At 37.6% G+C, this 19,592-nt stretch overlaps 1 protein-coding gene across 2 annotated transcripts in view; it reads left to right on the top strand.

Moving 5' to 3' along the window:
- The window catches only part of LOC306876618 (kalirin-like), a gene marked incomplete at its 3' end in the record, with an annotated part of 270,920 nt that overhangs the window by 124,618 nt on the left and 126,710 nt on the right, over positions 1-19,592 (top strand). For both annotated transcript variants that reach the window (XM_079427930.1, XM_079427929.1), the window contains exons 9-10: positions 339-569; positions 13,625-13,747. In XM_079427930.1, the coding sequence (XP_079284056.1) occupies positions 339-569; positions 13,625-13,747 (354 nt within the window). The remainder of the gene's footprint in view (positions 1-338; positions 570-13,624; positions 13,748-19,592) is intronic.

Below are 19,592 nucleotides of genomic sequence, written 5' to 3'. Positions count from 1 at the left end.
TATTTTAAGCCACCTATACACTACAATTCAAAAGGTTAGGGTCGGTAAGATTTTTAAAATGTTTTTAAAACAAGTCTCTTATGCCCACCAAAGCTGCATTTAGCATTTAACAAAAACACATTAAATATTGTGAAATGTTTTTACAATTCAAAATATTTTGTGGAAACCATGATGCAGTTTTCAGGATTCTTCAAAGATTAGAAAATTCAAAAGAACAACATGCATTTGAAAAACAAATAATCTGTAAAATTGTTATTGTGTTTACTATCACTTTTGCTCAAATTAACCCATCTGCATCCCTGTTGATTAATAGTTCTCATTTCTTTCTCTCTCTGCAGGTGAGCCAGGATGGTAAGGCTTTGCTGGACGTTCTTCAGCGGCCGTTGAGTCCCGGTAACTCAGAGTCTCTGACTGCAACTGCTAACTACTCTAAAGCTGTGCACTGTATTCTGGACGTGGTCCATGAGGTCCTGCATCACCAGAGACGTCTGGAGAGCATCTGGCAGCACCGTAAAGTCCGTTTACATCAGAGGCTGCAGCTCTGTGTCTTTCAGCAGGATGTCCAACAGGTAGATGAATGTTCACATATGTCTAGACTCTCTCTAACTTGGAGCTTAGATACAGCTGTTTTGCATTGTTTGATTTTGTGATGTACATTAAACACCAAGCCACATACTGTAAATATGGTAAAGTACTGTGATATATCAATATATAGGGTGACCAGACGTCCCGTTTTTTCCCGGGACAGTCCTGTGTTTCAGCTCTAGTTTGAGTGTCCCGACTTATTTTGAAAAAATCATGTTTTGTCCCATATTTCAAAATTTCTTTACGACTGCGTGATCAGAGCGAGAAGTAGAAGTGTTCTGTCCTGCAAGAACAGCCTAATCAAAGGTAACTAAGCTTGTCGTAGAATAAAATTAATTACCATCCAGTCACAATTCGTTATTGATTAACTTCCAGTAAGTGAAGGTGGAATAGGCATAATCACCCTAAATGAAATACAGAAGCACTCTGTCGGCCACGTGCCCACACGATCCAGTTCTGTGATCAGTTCTGCTTGCGCCTTAATTGTCAAATGCACACACAGCTGTCAAAATGTCCATCGTGTGGAGTATCTCACGTAAATACAGTCGGTTATGGCTTACGTGAACGTGAACAGGTGGATGAAAACCGGATATGTGTCAGTATATTACATTAATTCGGTTTTAAAGGGACAGCAGCCTAATTAAATACCTGTCTGTCTCATTGATGTTAATCAAACAACAAAAGATGCTAAATAAATGTATGCATGTTAAATAAACCTACTGTATTAGAAAAATTAGTTTATTCAATATTTAATTTATATCTATCGTATTTGTCTTATGGTTTGTAATTTGCTTTCTTATTTTTATGTAACACTTATTTAAAAAATAAAAATGTTTGTGTGTATGTAGGCGATATATATATATATATATATATATATATATATATATATATATTCATTTAGATTTTATGAAATAAAATCCCCCCGTCCTGTCCCGTATTGAACCATGAGAAATCTGGTCACCTTATCAATATACCATGGTATTATCATCTGATGCCATAACTTTTACCATGGTTCCACCCCAGTACTTTAAAGGTGACACATCATGAAAATCAGACTTTTTCCATGTTGTAATCAGGTGCATCTACCAGCCCAAGAAAATGTGAAAAAGCATGCAATTTCTTTCCCAGCTGTTTACCTTCACAGACATAACCGACTGTAACTTGTGTGTTTTTAACATAAACGTGTGTATTCGACAGTTTAAGCACAATATGATATGAAAGATTATTTATTTTAGTACTCACATGCCATGTGACAGCCGTTCTCTTTGGATGTGTGCGCTCAAAAAACGTATATGGTTTAAAACGCATGATTTCAGCGCAATAGACATGATAATCAAAACCAAGCAGATGTGTTTTTAGCAGAGTATCTGTAAAGGCACAGCCCTCATTGAACAGCAGCTCGTTTACATTTAAAGAGACATGCACGAAAACAGCCTGTTTCTACTTCCACTCAAAACAGGCATTTTCAAAATGATATAATAAATTATCTGTGGGTATTTTCAGCTGAAACTTCACAGACATACCTCACTGGGGATACCTGAGGCTTATCTGTTGTAAAAAAGAGGCATAATAGGTCTCCTTTAATAATAATAATAATAATAATAAAAAAAAGATAGTTGTCATGTTTTTTTTTTGTTTGTTTGTTTGTTTTTGTTTTTTTTACTTAGATGCACAGTAATTCATCCATAATTTTAAAGTGCAGAATGCTGAATGAGGAAATTTGTCAACAGTTCACCATAAATTCGAAGTAGTACAGTTTTATACACAGCATGTATTTTTTCTTTGAGCATTTTCAGTGCTGTATATTTGCCCAGAGGAGCAGTTAATATCTCTCCATTAGCCTCTTTCAGCGAGGTTGTGGCAGCTCTGGGCCTGGATTCAGCTCAGGCTTTATCAGGCCAGGGTCACTCCTGCAGAACAGCCAGTAGACCTGGCCAAATCAAGATCTGAACCAGAACCAAAGATATAAAGAGCCAATGAGGCCAAACCCAGCCCAAACAGGGACCAGATTCAGGCCAACCACAGGCCAAATGCAGGGCAGAGAGCAGCACAGATGATACCCTTCATTACATTGACCAAAAAAATGATCATTACTGCACTCCTGTATCAGTTTCAGTCATTATGAGCACTGCATTGGTTGCTTTTAGTCCTCTCTGTTCTCTCTTCTGAACCTTCTGAATCCAGAGTGATAAACTTTTATTCACTTGTAGTGTACGTAATATCTTAAAAGCATATACTGTATTTGGGGAAAAAATAAATAAATAAATAAAAAATAAAAAACTCCTAAGTGACTGTTTCTTAACACACTTTTAAACATGCACTTTGTAATAATCTCAAATGAACGGTTTTACTTTATAGTGCATTTTCATTAAGCACTTATTTTGGTTCAGTAATGTTTTGAAAGTAAATATATCTCAAATGTACTAAACTGCTAATTTATCTTTACTTATGTGCAATTACAAATATATTTGAATACAAGACAAACACATTTCAATAGAAATCACAAAATATGTTTTACTAAATTTGGCTTTAAATATCTTTAGTTAAATGCTTGTCAATATATTCAGCATTACACTTTAACCATATTTCAGAGATAATAGTTGTAATTATGAAATTATTTATAAAGATGTACTTAAATCCTACTTAAAGGGTTAGTTCACCCAAAAAATAAAATTATCCTGTTATTTGCTCACCCTCAAGCCATCCTAAGTTTATATGACTTTCTTGTTTCAGACGAATCCAATCAGAGTTATATTAAAAATTGTCCTGACTCTTCTAGGCTCTATCATTGCAGTCAGCGGTTGTTTCTGTTACACAGTCCAAAACACGTAAAATAAAGTGCGTTAATCCATAAACAAATGTGAATAAAAGCCTCCTGTTGCAATTCCATGCGTTTTTGTAATAAAAATATCCATATTTCATCTCTCTCACTTCATCTAACTGTCATAAGCAGAAGTCCTTCCGGCGAATGACGTAGGACGTCAGCATTGCGTGATTAGTGACGAGCGCGGAGATGACAAAACAAAATGCCAGTCACGAATTAGAAGCACAAAACAAGGATTTGTAAAGAAAAATGTCGGAGGATTTTGATATATAAGCCAAGAGTAGACTGGTTTTCCTTTGGTAAAGCAAGGAAACTTTGCTTCCCTTGCTCCTATAAACAAACGTTGGTTTTTGCGAGACTCACACACGCATGTGCTGCGCTGGTGTCCTACATCATCCGCCGGAAAGGTAGTCTCTCGTGAACGCAACTGACAGATAGTGGAAGTTACACATATAGTTTTAAGAAAGTTTGCATAGTTTTAAATATGGATTTTTTTTTTGTTTTTTTTTTACAAAAATGTTACAAATTCGCAACAAAAGGCCTTTATTCACCCCCCGGAGCCATGTGAGGCACATTTTTTTATGGATTTGCGCACTTTATTTTACATGTTTTGGACTGTGTAACAGAAACATCCACTGATTGCAATGATAGAGCTTAGAAGAGCCAGGACAATTTTGAATATTGCTCCAATTGGATTCATCTGAAAGAAGAAAGTCATATACACCTAGGATGCCTTGAGGGTGAGTAAAACATGGACTAATTTTCATTTTTGGGTGAATTAACCCTTTAAGTTGGTCGAAAAAACTATATCTAAAATTCTGCTAATTGCATTTAATATAATTTTACCTATAATACGTTTTCATTTAATTGCAATGAACATCCAATTAAGTGTCTGAAAATATAACATTCCCCTTCGGGAACACGCTGCATCGAGAAACGCTTCGGGAACGCCCCTGTGTTCCCATGCTCTGAAACGTGTGTAATCCATCCGAGGGAATCCCAGGTGACGTCACCGGCGGGGATGACGTAGCGACCAGGAAGTATAAAAGCACGAGCGGTGGAGACAGTGGCAGCTTCTGTTGTTCAGTAAGCACTCTATGTGTGTCATGTCATATTTATTGTTGTACTTCCTGTTTCATAGTTCTCTTTACTATGGCAAAGTCTGGCAAGGATGTTGAGTCAGACAAGCAGCGTTTCAGGCTGTGTGTTCCTCCCTGCCCTCGTTTCATCATGGGTGGGGTTGCACACAGTTTGTGTGTTGCCTTCCTCTGAGGCCGAACGAGACGAGTCTGTGGACTTGCCACCACAGTCTGTCTTGTTTGAGGAGCTGTTGAAGGTGGTGACGAGCTGTGGCTAAATTAAACATTGACTGGCCAGCAGAGAAAGAGCGTCAGGAGCGTCCTAAAAGCAAGCTCGATGAACGCTTCCTGAGCTTGAAATCTCCACCTCCATGTCGAGGTCTGCAGTTTTTTCCCGATCTGCACACTGAGGTGTCTAGATCGTGGAATAATCCACACTAGTCCTGCCTCTTCAGTCCCCATGTTTATCACTATTCTAATGTGTTAGGATTGAATGAGTGGGATTATGGGAAGATCCCCCGGCTTGAGGATATGCTTGCGGGCTCTCTCCTGGCGGTGTATCTTCCCTTAAGGCCCCGGTATTACCCACCAAGCTACTGTTGGGTAAGGCTTACATGGAGGCGGATCAGGCCGGAGTTTTCTTGCACACTATGGAGGTTTTGCAAGCATTCCAAGCTGACCTGCTGAAAGAGATGAACGAGGTAGAAGAAATAAAATTGGGCGGTCTATAGCAGCCCTGGTGGCGGCCACAGAGAGACATTTGTGGCTGACCCTGTCTCAGATCAACGATAAAGACAGGGTCTTTATCCTGGATGTCCATATATCGCCTTCTGGCCTGTTCGGCAACTCAGTAAACACAGTCGTCGACAGGTTCCAGGAGGCCAAGAAACAAGCGGCAGCGTTTCAGCGATTTCTCCCTAGCCGCTCTCATGGGGCTGACAGGCGGGATCATCCCCAGCTGTGTACTAGCTCCTCACATCGAGAAGTCCAGAAACGTCCCCCCCCCCCCCCAGGAAGAAAGGCAGGAGAGAGGAGATGACTGGTCTGATGACCGCTGTTTTCAATAAGAAGGCTTCGGCCAATAGGTCCTGACATAAGGATATCAATAAGGATGTCAGGACATCTGAAGGCAGGCCCCTCTGGGAAAGAGCGGTTCACACCTCAGCATACGGTACCCGTCTCTCCTCAGTGTACTCAGGAGATTGTTCCGTTAACCCTCCCACCCCTGGTGCTTCAGCGAGTATATCTCTCAGCTTCCGCCTGGAAACGTAGCGGTCCTGAGAGGTCTTTAGAGCAGCTAGATCAGTTGTTTTCCCTGCCGGTCCTCTGCTTCAGGGCACCAAGCTAGCAGCTCTAAATATACCAGAGGCCAGTCTCAAGAGACTGGTTCCCTTAGTACATCATCTGCCAGTGTGGAAGCTTCTGCCAAATATGTCTCATTGGGTGCTGCACACTGTAGAAAAAGGCTACAAGATTCAGTTTGGGTCACGTCCGCCTCTATTCAACGGGGTGTTTCCCACTATGGTGGGCCTCGAGCAGGCTCTGGTCATGGAACAAGAAGTAGACACTCTCTTTAGGAAGGAGGCCATCGAGGTGGTCTCGATAGAGAGTCCGGGTTCTACAGCTGGTACTTCATCGTTCTGAAGAAGGATGAGGAGTTACGTCTTAGATCTGCATTTATTGAACCGCTCAGTCATGCGACTGAAGTTCAAGATGCTCTCGATCAAATAGATTGTGTGTCAAATCAGGTCCATGGACTGGTTTTGTGACGATAGATCTGAAGGGCGCATACTTCCACATATCCATCCTTCCTCAATACAGGAAGTTCCTGAGGTTTGCTTTCGGGGCAAAGCGTACCAATATTGGGTTCTTCCAATCGGTCTGACACTCTCACCCCGCTCTTTCACAAAGTGTGTGGATGCTGCTCTGGCTCCCCTGCAACTCCAGGGCATCCGCATACTGAATTACATCAATGATTGGTTGATTCTAGCTCAATCAGAGCAGATAGCAGTTCGGCATCGAGATGTCTTTCCCGCTCACATGAAAGAGTTGGTGTTAAGACTAAACACAAAGAAAAGTGTGCTTTCTCCAGTACAGAGGACAACTTATCTGGGCATAGTGTGGTATTCAACCACGATGCAGGCACGTCTTTCTCCTGCTCGTATCGAGTCGATCCTCACGGCAGTCAAGAGAGTGAGAGAAGGCCAGTCACTCACTGTGAAGCAGTTTCAGAAACTGTCGGGTCTGATGGCAGCTGCGTCCAACGTGATACCTTTTGGCCTGCTGTACATGAGACCCTTGCATTGGTGGCTCAGAACCAGGGGGTTTTCTCCGAGGGGATCCCGCTTCGCACGATCAAGGTCACGCGGCGATACTTACGCGCCTTAGTTACGTGCCCTACATTCCTGTCACAAGGCCCTGTGTTGGGGGCTTGTGACATTGTGTCATGAGTGGGAAGGCCCTCGTGTGTCAAGATCTCATGTGGCACATCAACTGCCTGGAGATGCTGGCTGTGTTTCGAGTATTGAAGCAATTTCTTCCAGACCTGAGAGGCCATCATGTGCTTGTTCACACATCACACAGGCGCGCCTGTTCGCAGAGTTCGCAGGGATGGGGTTCGTCTCCTATTAGTAGCCCTGTACTGGACGGCTGATTCCTTCACTCTCCAGAAGATGTCGCTGTCTCCACCACACGTGCTTTTATACTTCCTGGACGGTACGTCATCCCCGCTGGTGACGTCACCCGGGATTCCCTTGGACAGATTACACATGTTTCAGAGCGTGGGAACACAGGGGCGTTCCCAAAGCATTTCTCGACGCAGCGTCTCATTCCCTTGGGGGACCATGGTTACATACCTGACCTGGGACATTCATTTCACTCTTAACTATATTACTTCCGGTTCGTGCATAATGAAAATATTACTGACAAATACTTTAAAACATTATTGTAAAACATTTATGAAGTCATGTAAATCAGATTTCAGTTTTTAGAAAAAAGCTGTTTATTATGCAGTTCTTTAGAAAGCCCCATCTTTTTATTTCAACAGAACCCATGGATATAAGATAATATACATGTTTTTGTCTGCACACATTCAGACGCAGTTGCTAATGATGATATCAAATGTATTGTATTCCAGGTGATGGTCTGTGTTCAGATCTGTTCACCCACTGCTTTGTAGATTTATCAAGGAAATAATTAAATTTTTCTATTGCATTCGATGAATGTTTAAAGTTTATCTGTCCTGCTGATTGGTTAAAGCATCAGATTTTCTGATATGCATCAATTGGTGATTGGTGGAGTTAGATTTCACCCTTCAAACGCTGATCAGGTGAAACACGCTAAACACTTTAAACAAACATACGGCTCTGATAAATCTGGATCATTGATTTAAATGAGATATCAACATACTGGATGTTTTCTGAGAGGTAGATTGTTATTATTACCCATATTTGGTGATGTTAGTTTGCCTCACCCTGAGATGTTTGCAATTCTTGAGTAATGGATGCTGAGAGGTGGCCAAATGGCTTGAAGTGTGCAGTTAAATACAGGTAATGAATAGGTTGAGTTATTTAGAGTAAATGAACAGACCTCCCACACTTGTACACATACACATCATGTTTGTGTACAAATGCTACTAGTTGCTGTTAAAGGAATAGTTTACCACAAAAATGAGAATGTGCATCCTGAGAATGATCTTTTTAGAGCTTGAGAGTCAACATTCTGCTAAACATTAGTTTTTTTAGAGGAATGCTCATTTCTGGATGAGCTGTTTCTTTAAAAACACTCTTGTGCCTGTCTGCATTCAATACACTGTTCCCTAGAGCTCTTCCTATGATCTGTCCCTCCGTCTGTGGCATTCAGATGCCCGTTTTGATAAGATCAGAGCAGTTCTCCTGTGTTTTCTCTGCTTCTTTCTGGAGTTAGTGGTGAATTGGTTGTGGTTAGTAGTGAGTCATGAGGTTATCAGCAGAACACACAAATGCTCTTGACTCAGTTACCTTGGAAACCATGATAACTGGAGTAAATGAAGGTTGTGAGTAATAGCAGGACAGACTGTGGGAGACTAACTTCTTTACACCCATGAGATCCCGTTCCATTATAGTTTGCTATCAGTCTGACATTATACATCTTAGAGACACTTTTTTTTTACACATTCTTTAATTTTCCTGTGTTTTTATGGTAAAGGTCAAAATTGTTTCTTGACATTTATTTTAGACCAATGTGTCAGACAAGTTTCTTTGTGAAAATGTCATCATTTACAACATTCAACTGCAATTATTAGGGCAACCCCAAGGGTAAATTATGTGCTATTTGTGTCCGATCTATTAATCTTTTTCTTCTTCTTCTTGTTTAGTTTTAACTCCATAGATCAATTTATTTATTTAGTTAGTTAGCTAGTTAGTTGCAAATGTCAAGTTGGTATAACTATACATTAAGTTGAAGAGTCTTCTAATCTAAAATTGCTATTATGTAATATATATTTTTATGGTGATTTTTGTGATTTTTATTTTTGGTAACACTTTAGGGACCAACTCTCACTATGAACTAGTTGCTTATTCACTTGCATATTTCTAGAATATTGGCTGTTTATTGGTCATTATAAAGCACATATTATTGCCTTATTATGCCTATTGAGTATATTGAGGCAAATTCATAGTTAATTATTTGTTAATATTGAGAATCAGACCTTAAAATAAAGTGTGACCTTATTTTTTATTGTCATTGTGATTGTAGGTCAAACAATATCATAATGTATCCTTGCTATTTAAACCAATTGATAGTTTATAGTCATTAAATCAAAACAAAACTAATCAATTTGTTAAAGAACTTGACACATGCATTTTATATGGAAGCTTGTTTCTAACAGGAAATTAAAAAAGTAATTGTGACTTATCTCATAATTCACAAGTTTATTCCAAATTTTACTTTTTTTCCTTACAATTCTGAGAAAAAAAGAATTCCCAGATATAACAGAACTGCAAGATGAAAAGTCAGAATTCTGATAAAAATATCAAAATTGTAAGATCCAAACTTGCAACTGTGAGATATAAACCCGCCACTCTGAGAAAGAAATCAGAACTGTGAAATGTAAATTCACAATTGCGGGTTTATGACTAACAATTGTGAGATATAAACTCAGAACTGTGAGGAAAAAAGTAAGAATTTTTAGATATGCACTTGAAAAGGTGAGAAAAACGTCAGAATTCAGTCAGAAGATATAAAAGGCTGAAACTGTGTTCTATGTTGTGTAAATAAGCTCCCATAATGAAAAAAAAAATTTTTTACAAAGCTTTTTCCTTATCATCATCTTGGACATCCTTATTTGTCATTGCCCCCTAAAACAGGAGAAATTGTTGCAGTTCTGAATGTTATTATGTCTTTTCCTTGATTATTTGTTGTACTTGATTATTATCATAATTTTGATTTGCTTTATGTAAACAGCCATTACAAACATAATCAATAGTTCAATGAAGACAGATATCTGGAGTCAACCATCTTGCAAGTCATAATGACTGATAGTCGAACACAGTTGCCTGATTGTTATTGAATTATAAGTTGATTTATTCGGCCAAACAGGTGTTTGGACTGGTTGATATAATGTGTGCCATCTGTGAACTCCAGACCGTTTCCTTGAGAGCCGTATCCTCTGATGGACTCATCACACAGAGCTATATTTATCTCATCAGCTTCTGTTAATGTGCATGTGAAAGAAGGAAGCTGTTTTTAGAACATGCACTGGACGCTTTAATCAGTGTAGCAGAAACAAGAACTCATTGACGCAATTGTGTACATGTTTGATTATCAATGTATCACTTGCAAACACACAAGTGTAGTAGAAGAATACCTACTACAGAAGATACCATCACTGTAACTGGAAAAAAAGTGGTCAGATGCTTGGTGGTAGTTTCTAAAATTAAATAAATTAGAATCATATTGGTTTCAGTATTTAACTAAACCATGAGAACAAACATCTCTTATGTTGTACACCTAGGTACCTGCATGAAAGAAAAATCACATATGAGATTAATTTAATGATTCTCCCTCAGAAATAAGAACAAATGGAGAAAATGGAGACTTTTGCTTCTCAGATTTTTCTCTGGGGATAAAATAGCCCAGTAACCTTGTCTCCTCTAGAGTTCATGAGAAGGTTTATAAAGTAAAGTGTATGTATTTTGATGCTATAATTCTTTAAAGAGGTTTTACAATTACATTTAATCATTTAGCTTTCAGTTTAATATTTATATTTAACAAAAGAGCAACAATATATATAAGTGCCGTGACAAGTCCGGTTTTTACACGGTACATGTAGTAAGGGTAGTAACTAGTAAGCCACATTCTGAATTTGTTGCAGAGTATTGAAAGAACTGGCTGGAAGACTTGCCAAGAGAGCATTGCAATAGTCTAGCCTGGACAGAATAAAAGCTTGAACAAAGAGTTAATAGAAAGGACATTATCTTCCTAATGTTGTATAAGCATCCAGAAAGAAATGTCTGCTAGACATGCTGAGATGCGAGTAGCTATCGTCGGATCATCAAACTGAAATGAGAGGTAGAGTTGTGTGTCATTAGCATAGCAGTGATATGAAAAGCCATGTTTCAGAATGACAGAACCTAGTGATGCCATGTAGATAGAGAAGAGAAGAGGTCAAAGAACTGAGCCCTGAGGCACCTCAGTAGCTAGATATTGGGACTTAAGCCCGATTCGGACAGTATGTTTCTCATATGGACGTCTGTAAAAAAAATTGGGTAACACTTTATAATAACGTCCAGTTATAAGTAATTTATAAGTGATTAGTTAATGATTAACTAATCGTTTACAAAACATTCATAAGCAATTAATAAGTGATATGCTAACAATTTGTGTATGTTTTGTTAATTCATTTAAAAGTCATTTACAAGTAATTAGCTAATGATGAACTAATCATTTACAAAACATGACTATGCATTCATAGATGATTAATAATTGATATGTTAATATTTTTATCTATGTTTTGTAGAATAAGTTTTGAATCATTTACAAGTGATTAGATGATGATGAACTAATCATTTACAAAACATAACTATACATTCACAAATGATTAAGTATATGCTAACAATTTATAAATCTGTCATCTGTCAAGTTATCTTTAAATATAGCATCATGAAATAATCAAACAGATCCTTAATGGTTAATAGTTATTAATCACTTATAGATCATTGAAATGTCAACATTGTACTATTATCTCAATAAACATTATAAATCATTTACAAAGCTTTCTGCATCCCCTAATCTAAAGTGTAAACTAATCATCAGTTGTAAATGTTTTACAAACGTTATGGTTTCCAGTCGTGTGTGCGTAAATATATATATATTCACAAACAACCTGTAACCTGGAAGGTTTGTAAAACATTTACAACTGATGAGTAGTTTACACTTTAGATTAGGGGATGCAGAAAGCTTTGTAAATGATTTATAATGTTTATTGAGATAATAGTACAATGTTGACATTTCAATGATTTATAAGTGATTAATAATATATTAACTAGTAACTATTAACCATTAAGGATGTGTTTAATTATTTCATGATGCTATTTATAAAGATAACTTATGACAGATTTATAAATCGTTAGCATATTACTTAATCATTTGTGAATGTATAGTTATGTTTTGTAAATGATTAGTTCATCATTAGCTAATTACTTGTAAATGACTTTTAAATGAATTAACAAAACATACACAAATTGTTAGCATATCACTTATTAATCGCTTATGAATGTTTTGTAAATGATTAGTTAATCATTAACTAATCACTTATAAATGATTTATAACTGGACGTTATTATAAAGTGTTACCAAAAATTTTACATATCACCTCAGTGATAAAACTCATGGATTCGGATGGCGAGTTCTGTGATCCTGCGCACCCGGGAACGCGCTATTCACGTGCAGTCACATGATTGAATATTATGTAAAATGTTTTCTTATTCCAAGCATATTTTATAATATTTATTATTTGATTATTTAAATATCCTGTTTAAAATAGGAAAATAGACACCCTTTATTTGTATATAATTATACTAGATATATATATGTTTATAATACACATTTTAAAATTGTATTGCATTCCTGCTGCTGCCATAATAAAGACCCATTTCGAATGTTTACGTGATTTTCTTCTTTTTCTGCTCTCATTCGCTGTGGTTGAGCAGTTATGAAGTAGGCTATTGTTCTTTTAAATACTTTCCAGCATTTCAGAAATAATATGTATGCAAATTACACCGTTATCTTACGGTGTTCAGAAGTGCTCAAAAAGGGTTTAAACACTGAATTTTGAATTGACTTCTTCTCGTAAACTCAGAGGTGTGGATTCGGACGGCAATTCAATTACCACATGACCTTGGTGTTTGTCAAAAAACAGTAGGTAATTCGGCCGGGGATTTTTACAGGGGTGGTGAGAGAAAAACACTGACATCTTGGATTCGGACGGCATTAAAATCACCAATTACCCCCTGTAAATGGTGAAAATCACTTACCCTGAGAAACAATTACCGTCCGAATAGGGCTTTAGAAACCTCACCCCTCCAGGTTACTGTACCTTAAGGTAATTTAGGAGAAATACAAATATAAAATGCCGACATGTAAATGAATCTAAACTGACAACTCCATTAAATCTTCTTTTTATGTTCAAATAAATATATGCACAAATACATTAAAAATAAAGAGTTTGTACTTTATATATTTATAACCTTTTCTCAGTGTTTAGTTTGAGAGTGGCAGCAGTACTGGAGCTCTACATGTTGATTGTGTTGTCTGAGTGACATTTCTATCAGTCTAATCGGAGGATGTTGTTGGAGGAATGTTATTGGTAAAGCACTGTCCTTAGGGATGAGGATAAAGTGTTTTTGAATCACTTCTGGACAGAAGACCAATGCTGATTGATCACTCTCTCTTCAGATGCCCATGAGAGTATACGAGCAGTCACAGGCACTGAGCATTAGCCTGTGTGTGTTTTCCTAAATAACTGCCTTTATATGTGTCACATCAATTACATAGACTAATGAAAACAGAAGCTCACTTGACTCTCTTTCAGCTCTGTGTTGTGTGTTTGTTTGTTTTTTCCATGTTCTGAATGGGTTGTATGTGTTTGTATTTTGCAGGTGATTGACTGGATAGAGAATCATGGGGAGGCTTTCCTTAGTAAACACACAGGTGTGGGCAAATCCCTACACAGAGCCAGAGCCCTGCAGAAACGCCACGATGACTTTGAGGAAGTGGCACAGGTGAGACAACAGCTGCATCTGATCAGATTCATCCAAACCAGACCTAGTCAAGGGAGTCCTCCACTGCCAGTCAGACTAATCCACATCATTCTTATCTAAACCACTTATTTTTAGATTGAATCATTCAGTTAGATCAGGGGTGTCAAACTCAGTTCCTGGAGGGAACTAAACCCTGCAGAGTTTAGTTCTAGTCCTGCTCCAACACACAAACCATGTAGTTGTCAAATAAGCCTGAAGGACTTGATTAGCTGGATCAGGTGTGTATTATTAAGGTTGCATCTAAACTCTGCAGGACTCTGGCCGTTTCTCAATACCAAGTTCGCAGAGTCTGGACTTCCGTCCTTTCGAGTTTGGACTTGCCAAGTTCGACTCAGAAGAACGAACTCTCGAGGACGGGAGGACGAACTGAATTCTGGGTTATGGCCCGTATCAAGTCCGCACAAGTCACCTCTCGATGCATCCTCGGTAAAAGGGGCGGATCAAGAACACATCTGAGGATTTGAACTGGACTTGGCTAGATGTGAACTTTGAATTGGAACAGTACTTCGGCAGCGACTGATGACGTTTCACAAGTCCACAAGAACACAAGTACAGACAAGTACGCATATTGAGAAACGGCCTCTGTTTGACACCCCTGAGTTAGATCCATCTAAAAACAAGCAAATAAACAGTTTCTCAGACAATGTGAGCAGTACCAGCAGGTCTCAGTGGCCCAGAAGCACATCTATTAAACAGGTTTAAAAAGGATCTTCAAAACTTTCCTTTGTCTATTGTCAATTGTAGTGATGCACTGAAATACATTTTTACAGAAACACCGAAACTGAAATTAAAGTTTTAATTTATCTGAAAAACAGAAAATTTAATTTATTTAATAGTCAATTAATTATTCAAATTTATTTAACAAACAACACTCAAATAACAACTAGTAAAATGTTATGAATAAACATTTCAATTGCACATAATGCAGTTTTTATATAAACTTTGTAATTATATATTTATGTTTTAACTTTTATGTTTTCACTTTGTTGTTAAAATATACAAAATTTACATGTATAACATTTAAACAGTGGTTGTAATGAAGAGTTGTTTTCATGACAGACTTATTCAAATATACATTAAATGTAAAAATATAATGAATACCTAATATATTTCATGTATTTTGCAAAATGACTAACAATCATTGAAAAGCATTCATTAAACTTCAGTTAATGATTTTAACCTTAAAAAACTATTCTGGCCAAATCCAAAAACTGATTTGAGGCCAAATATTATCGGTTACTGAGTTTCGTTCTATTACTAGTCAATTGACCGTTCGCCCACCCTTAGTTACGGTTGCCATGACACTACACATGTTCTCACGCAGTGAAAAATACATCGCAGATCAAAGAGGAAACTGACAACACACCGACAGAGACGACAGAGCAGGTTACTTCTGATATGAAACAAGGTCTCAGGACCCTCAGCTTTTAAATTGTGTCATTTTTAAAGAAATTCAAACAATAAATACCGTTTTGTGGCTCTTCAGTGTCATGACAGATCACTGTATTGCCTCAGTTCAAACACGTGAACCGATCATCTTTTCGTATTTACTTAAAGCCAGTGGTGAAAGAGTACTGAAAATCTGTACTTAAGTACAAGTACTGTTACACTGCTGAAATAATACTCAAATACAAGTAAAAGTACTGGTGTTAAAACAGTACTTAAATAAAAGTACAAATTACTCTTCTCAAAAACTACTCAGAGTACTAGTTACTAGTTACTTTTTGGCTGGCGATATTTAATGATTTTCGTATTCATTCATATCAAAGATCTATGTGGATAATAGCTGCTTTGAACAAAACCCACTTTTAACTTATTAGCAAAGTACATGGATTAGTGGTCATGATACAGTTATTTCTAACTTCAATACCTTGAAAAACATCAATATTAAGGTCTCTATGAACCGGAAGTTGCAACTGACTTCAGTGTTGTGATGCATTTTCAAGTGAAACAGAATATTGAATAAAGGGAGGGGTTTTATTGTGGCACACCTCCTCTCCACCTCTCATAGCAGATTCACGGTTTGATAGGAGTGGTTAAGAATATCTGCTTGTTAAGTCTGACATCACGCTTCACCGCTTCTGGGTCCTAACGCTCTGCCAGACGCCCCAAGAAAACAACAAACTGTGCTAATATACACCCACGATGTCATGTAATACTGAAAAATCATAACCCTAACCTTTATCTCCATACTGAAATCCCAGATGACCAGACAATGATTCAGATAAAATATTAGTGTCTGGGACACTGTGAGCACAGAGACTGTAGTGTGCCCAGCAATATATGCTTAGCTTAAATATGTAGTATTAAATAGTGCTCATAAATGGCTGTTGAGATAGCATTCTCAAGTGAAATGAGCAAAGACATGGACCCGGAAACAGCATTCCTTACGTCATGACTTAACAAGAGGACTCTCCCCAAGCCGTCAAACTGATGTCATCAGACTGAGACGCCATTCCAGAGCAGAAGCAAATTTTCAGTTTTTTATTAAAGATCACGACGGCAGATTGACGGTGTATTGACTTGCACGGTTTAATTGTTCATCACAAGACTAGTAATGTGCACTAAAAAAGTAAGTAGGGCCATTTTTGATTTCATGACGACTTCAATCATTTTCAATACCGATGGCAAAAATACCACATACTGTATACTGCCATATAAGTATTTTAATATCTCAATTTTTTTTGTCCATCCATTTTTTTCCAAGGCAATCATTATGTCAAGCATTATGCTACAGTAGATTACGGACTTACGAAGCAACAAAACAAGTGGGTATACCGAGGGTATACGCAAATATTGATCCTTAGAAGTCGTAATATGCAAACAGCCCAACGAAAAAAAGTAAGCATACGGTGTATACTTGAGTATGGCCCCGACTACACCACTGGTCTGAATCCACATCTCTGAGTTTACGAGAAGAAAACGATTCAAAATTCAGCGTTTAAACCTTTTTTTAACACTCCCGACCCCCGTACGGTAACTGTTGTACTTCGGTGTAATTTGCATACATATTTATTTCTGAAATGCTGGAAAGTATTTAAAAGAACAATACTTCAAAACTGCTCCACCACAGGAAGTGAGAGCAGAAAGAGAAGAAAAGCACGTAAACATTTGAAATGGGTCTTTATTATGGCAGCAGCAGGTGTGCAATACAATTGTAAAATGTGTATTATAAACGGATATATATCGCATATAATTATATACAACTATAGCGCGTATTTTCCTATTTTTAAATAGGAGATTTAAATAATCAAATAATAAATAGGATTATACATTATAAAATATGCTTGGAATAATAAGAATACATTTTACATAATAATAAGTATTTTTAAATACATTTTCCACAATTATAAGAAATTTGTAAATAAAATTAATTTTATTTACAGCACATAATCATGTGACAGGCCACGTAAGCAGCGCATTCTCTGTTTCGCAGGATCACAGAACGCACTCCTCCACTTTGAATAAATCAGAATCCATGACTTCATCAGAATCCATGACTTTTATCACTGAGGTGATATGTAAATCAATTTTTACAGACGTCCATACGAGAAAAAATTACCGTCCGAAACGGGCTAAAGAGGAGAGAGCGAGACACAGCGTGTATCAGTGTATATACGGTAGATACTGTGGAGAATGAGTAATGGAACCGTGTCAGGTATTTCATTATCGGTATCAAAATATAGATATTTAGGAAAACACTACCATGTCGTTTGTTTCTCCAAACTTTGAGTCCATAAATTACGCTGAGCTCCCTCACTGTCTGATCAGCTCTTTACCTGCTCCAGCAGTGGCTTTTCCCGGTTCAGATATCAGGGCTTTTATTGGTCCGTTTATGTTCGGATCTCATTATTGGCCACTGAAGTGCCGTCAAAGGTTTGAATATCAATTCAAATTGTGGGCAGCGTACTCAGTAACAAACTTTGATTTATAAGTAATTAAGTAGATTATTTTGCTAAATTTGTACTTAAGTACAAGTAAAAGTACAGCTTTAAAGATATACTCAAAAAAAGTACACGTACCCGAAAAACTACTTAATTACAGTAACGTGAGTAGTTGTTATTCGTTACCTCCACCACTGCTTAAAGCACAAAATGAACATGAATAAACATCAGAAAGTGTTTTATTTCAACCGGGGAACACACCATTTGTCAAGTTTATGTCCACCGAAGTTAATCTTCTCTCTTCTGCTTAATTTGTGGTTAATGCTAGACGGGATACAGCTGTGGCTACTGCGCATGCACATTTAACGTTACATATTTTCCGAGCTGACAATATAACGTGAAATGGTTTTAAAAAAGTACATAGCACCTTAAGTGCTGCAAGCCATGCATACAGCACCAGACATGACAGATTTTCTGGTATGCAAAACAAGTACTTTTTAAAGGAATACCTTAGCTTATTACCATTACCGTTGTCATAACCCGGCTCAAAGATTATGAAAAAAAAAGAGGAAATCGGGGATTTAACCAAAATATAACAAATTTATTTGACAAACAAAATTATAATTGAACACAAATGCCGGCAGGTAAATAACACAAAAGGGGTGATGTGCGAGAGAGACTTTCTCCACACACACACACACCACCAAACAGGGGAAAGGTAAGAAGCTTTTATAATGAGGAAAGACTCCGGGCCCAGGTGTCCTCCATCTGCATTCGGACTGCAGCCCCACCCCACTGAAACACAAATAAACAAAACCACACAGCAGGCAGGTATAAAGGCCGGTATACCGTAGCAACCAACAACAGCACAGCTTAACCCTCCTCAAATTTTTATATTTAGTTATATTGAAAAAGTTTCAATTCAGTCAATCTTTTTTACCCCGTTTTAACATGTATTTCTATAGAGACAGACCATAGCTGCCGGGCAAGATGGCTGATAGTAGCGGCGGCACATAATATCTGCGTTCTGATTGGTCAGATCTCCTGTCAATCAAGCTCTTTGCGAACAGGCACTTGTGTAGCAATGGTTGAAGCACAACTCCAAGAAATCCCTTTCAAACCAAGCAGCTTTCTGGTGGTCAATGTGGTTAATCTGCATGATCAATTTGAACGGGTTGCAAGCTCTACATAGGGAAATATAAAAAAATGGGAAATATTTTCTTTCTCACATGAAATTTCCAATCACATGTTTTGCAATTAAGATTGAATGACATTGAATCACATCTGTGCACAGGGTCATCTAAATGTTAACGACCGACCCACTGTTTACAACTTGGGAATCGGCCAATCTGAAACCTGCCAATTTGGGAATCGGCCAATCTGAAACATGCCAAAAATCCTAATCAAAGCAGAAATACTTGAGTTTAAAATAACAGAATATACTTACAATTGATGTTATTGACATTCTCTCAAATAAAAATTTCAGTTTTATGAACCATGCAAACCTTTGTTAAAACATGGCTTAGTTTCCATATGGGCTGATAAACATAACTGCAAATGACCATTGGCTATGCTGTTTGAGCCTGAGACTATACAAATTGACTGTCAGAATGTTTTTCTGCAGAGCGCTGTTAACAAACGAAAACTCAGATTAACATGAAAAAGATGTGATTTATTGCTTATCATGATGTGCCTAGTTTAGTTACAGTCTAACAGTACAATTGGAATCAGATGCTGACAAATGTAAGCCTAAGTCTTGTGTGTCCAACTAGAACACATCTGCTGTGACTCCTGCCATGCAAATACACGTTTCTATCATGAGCATTTCCCATACTGTATAAATATCAAACAGACCCCATAGCCACAAGAAGACAATCCTCTGGATAATTACAGGAAGAGTCTTTTAGTGTCTGTCCCTTTAG

The sequence above is a fragment of the Barbus barbus genome (assembly GCF_936440315.1).
Source record: "Barbus barbus genome assembly, chromosome: 11".
NCBI lineage: Eukaryota > Metazoa > Chordata > Actinopteri > Cypriniformes > Cyprinidae > Barbus > Barbus barbus.
This window is presented reverse-complemented; position numbering and strand designations above follow the sequence as displayed.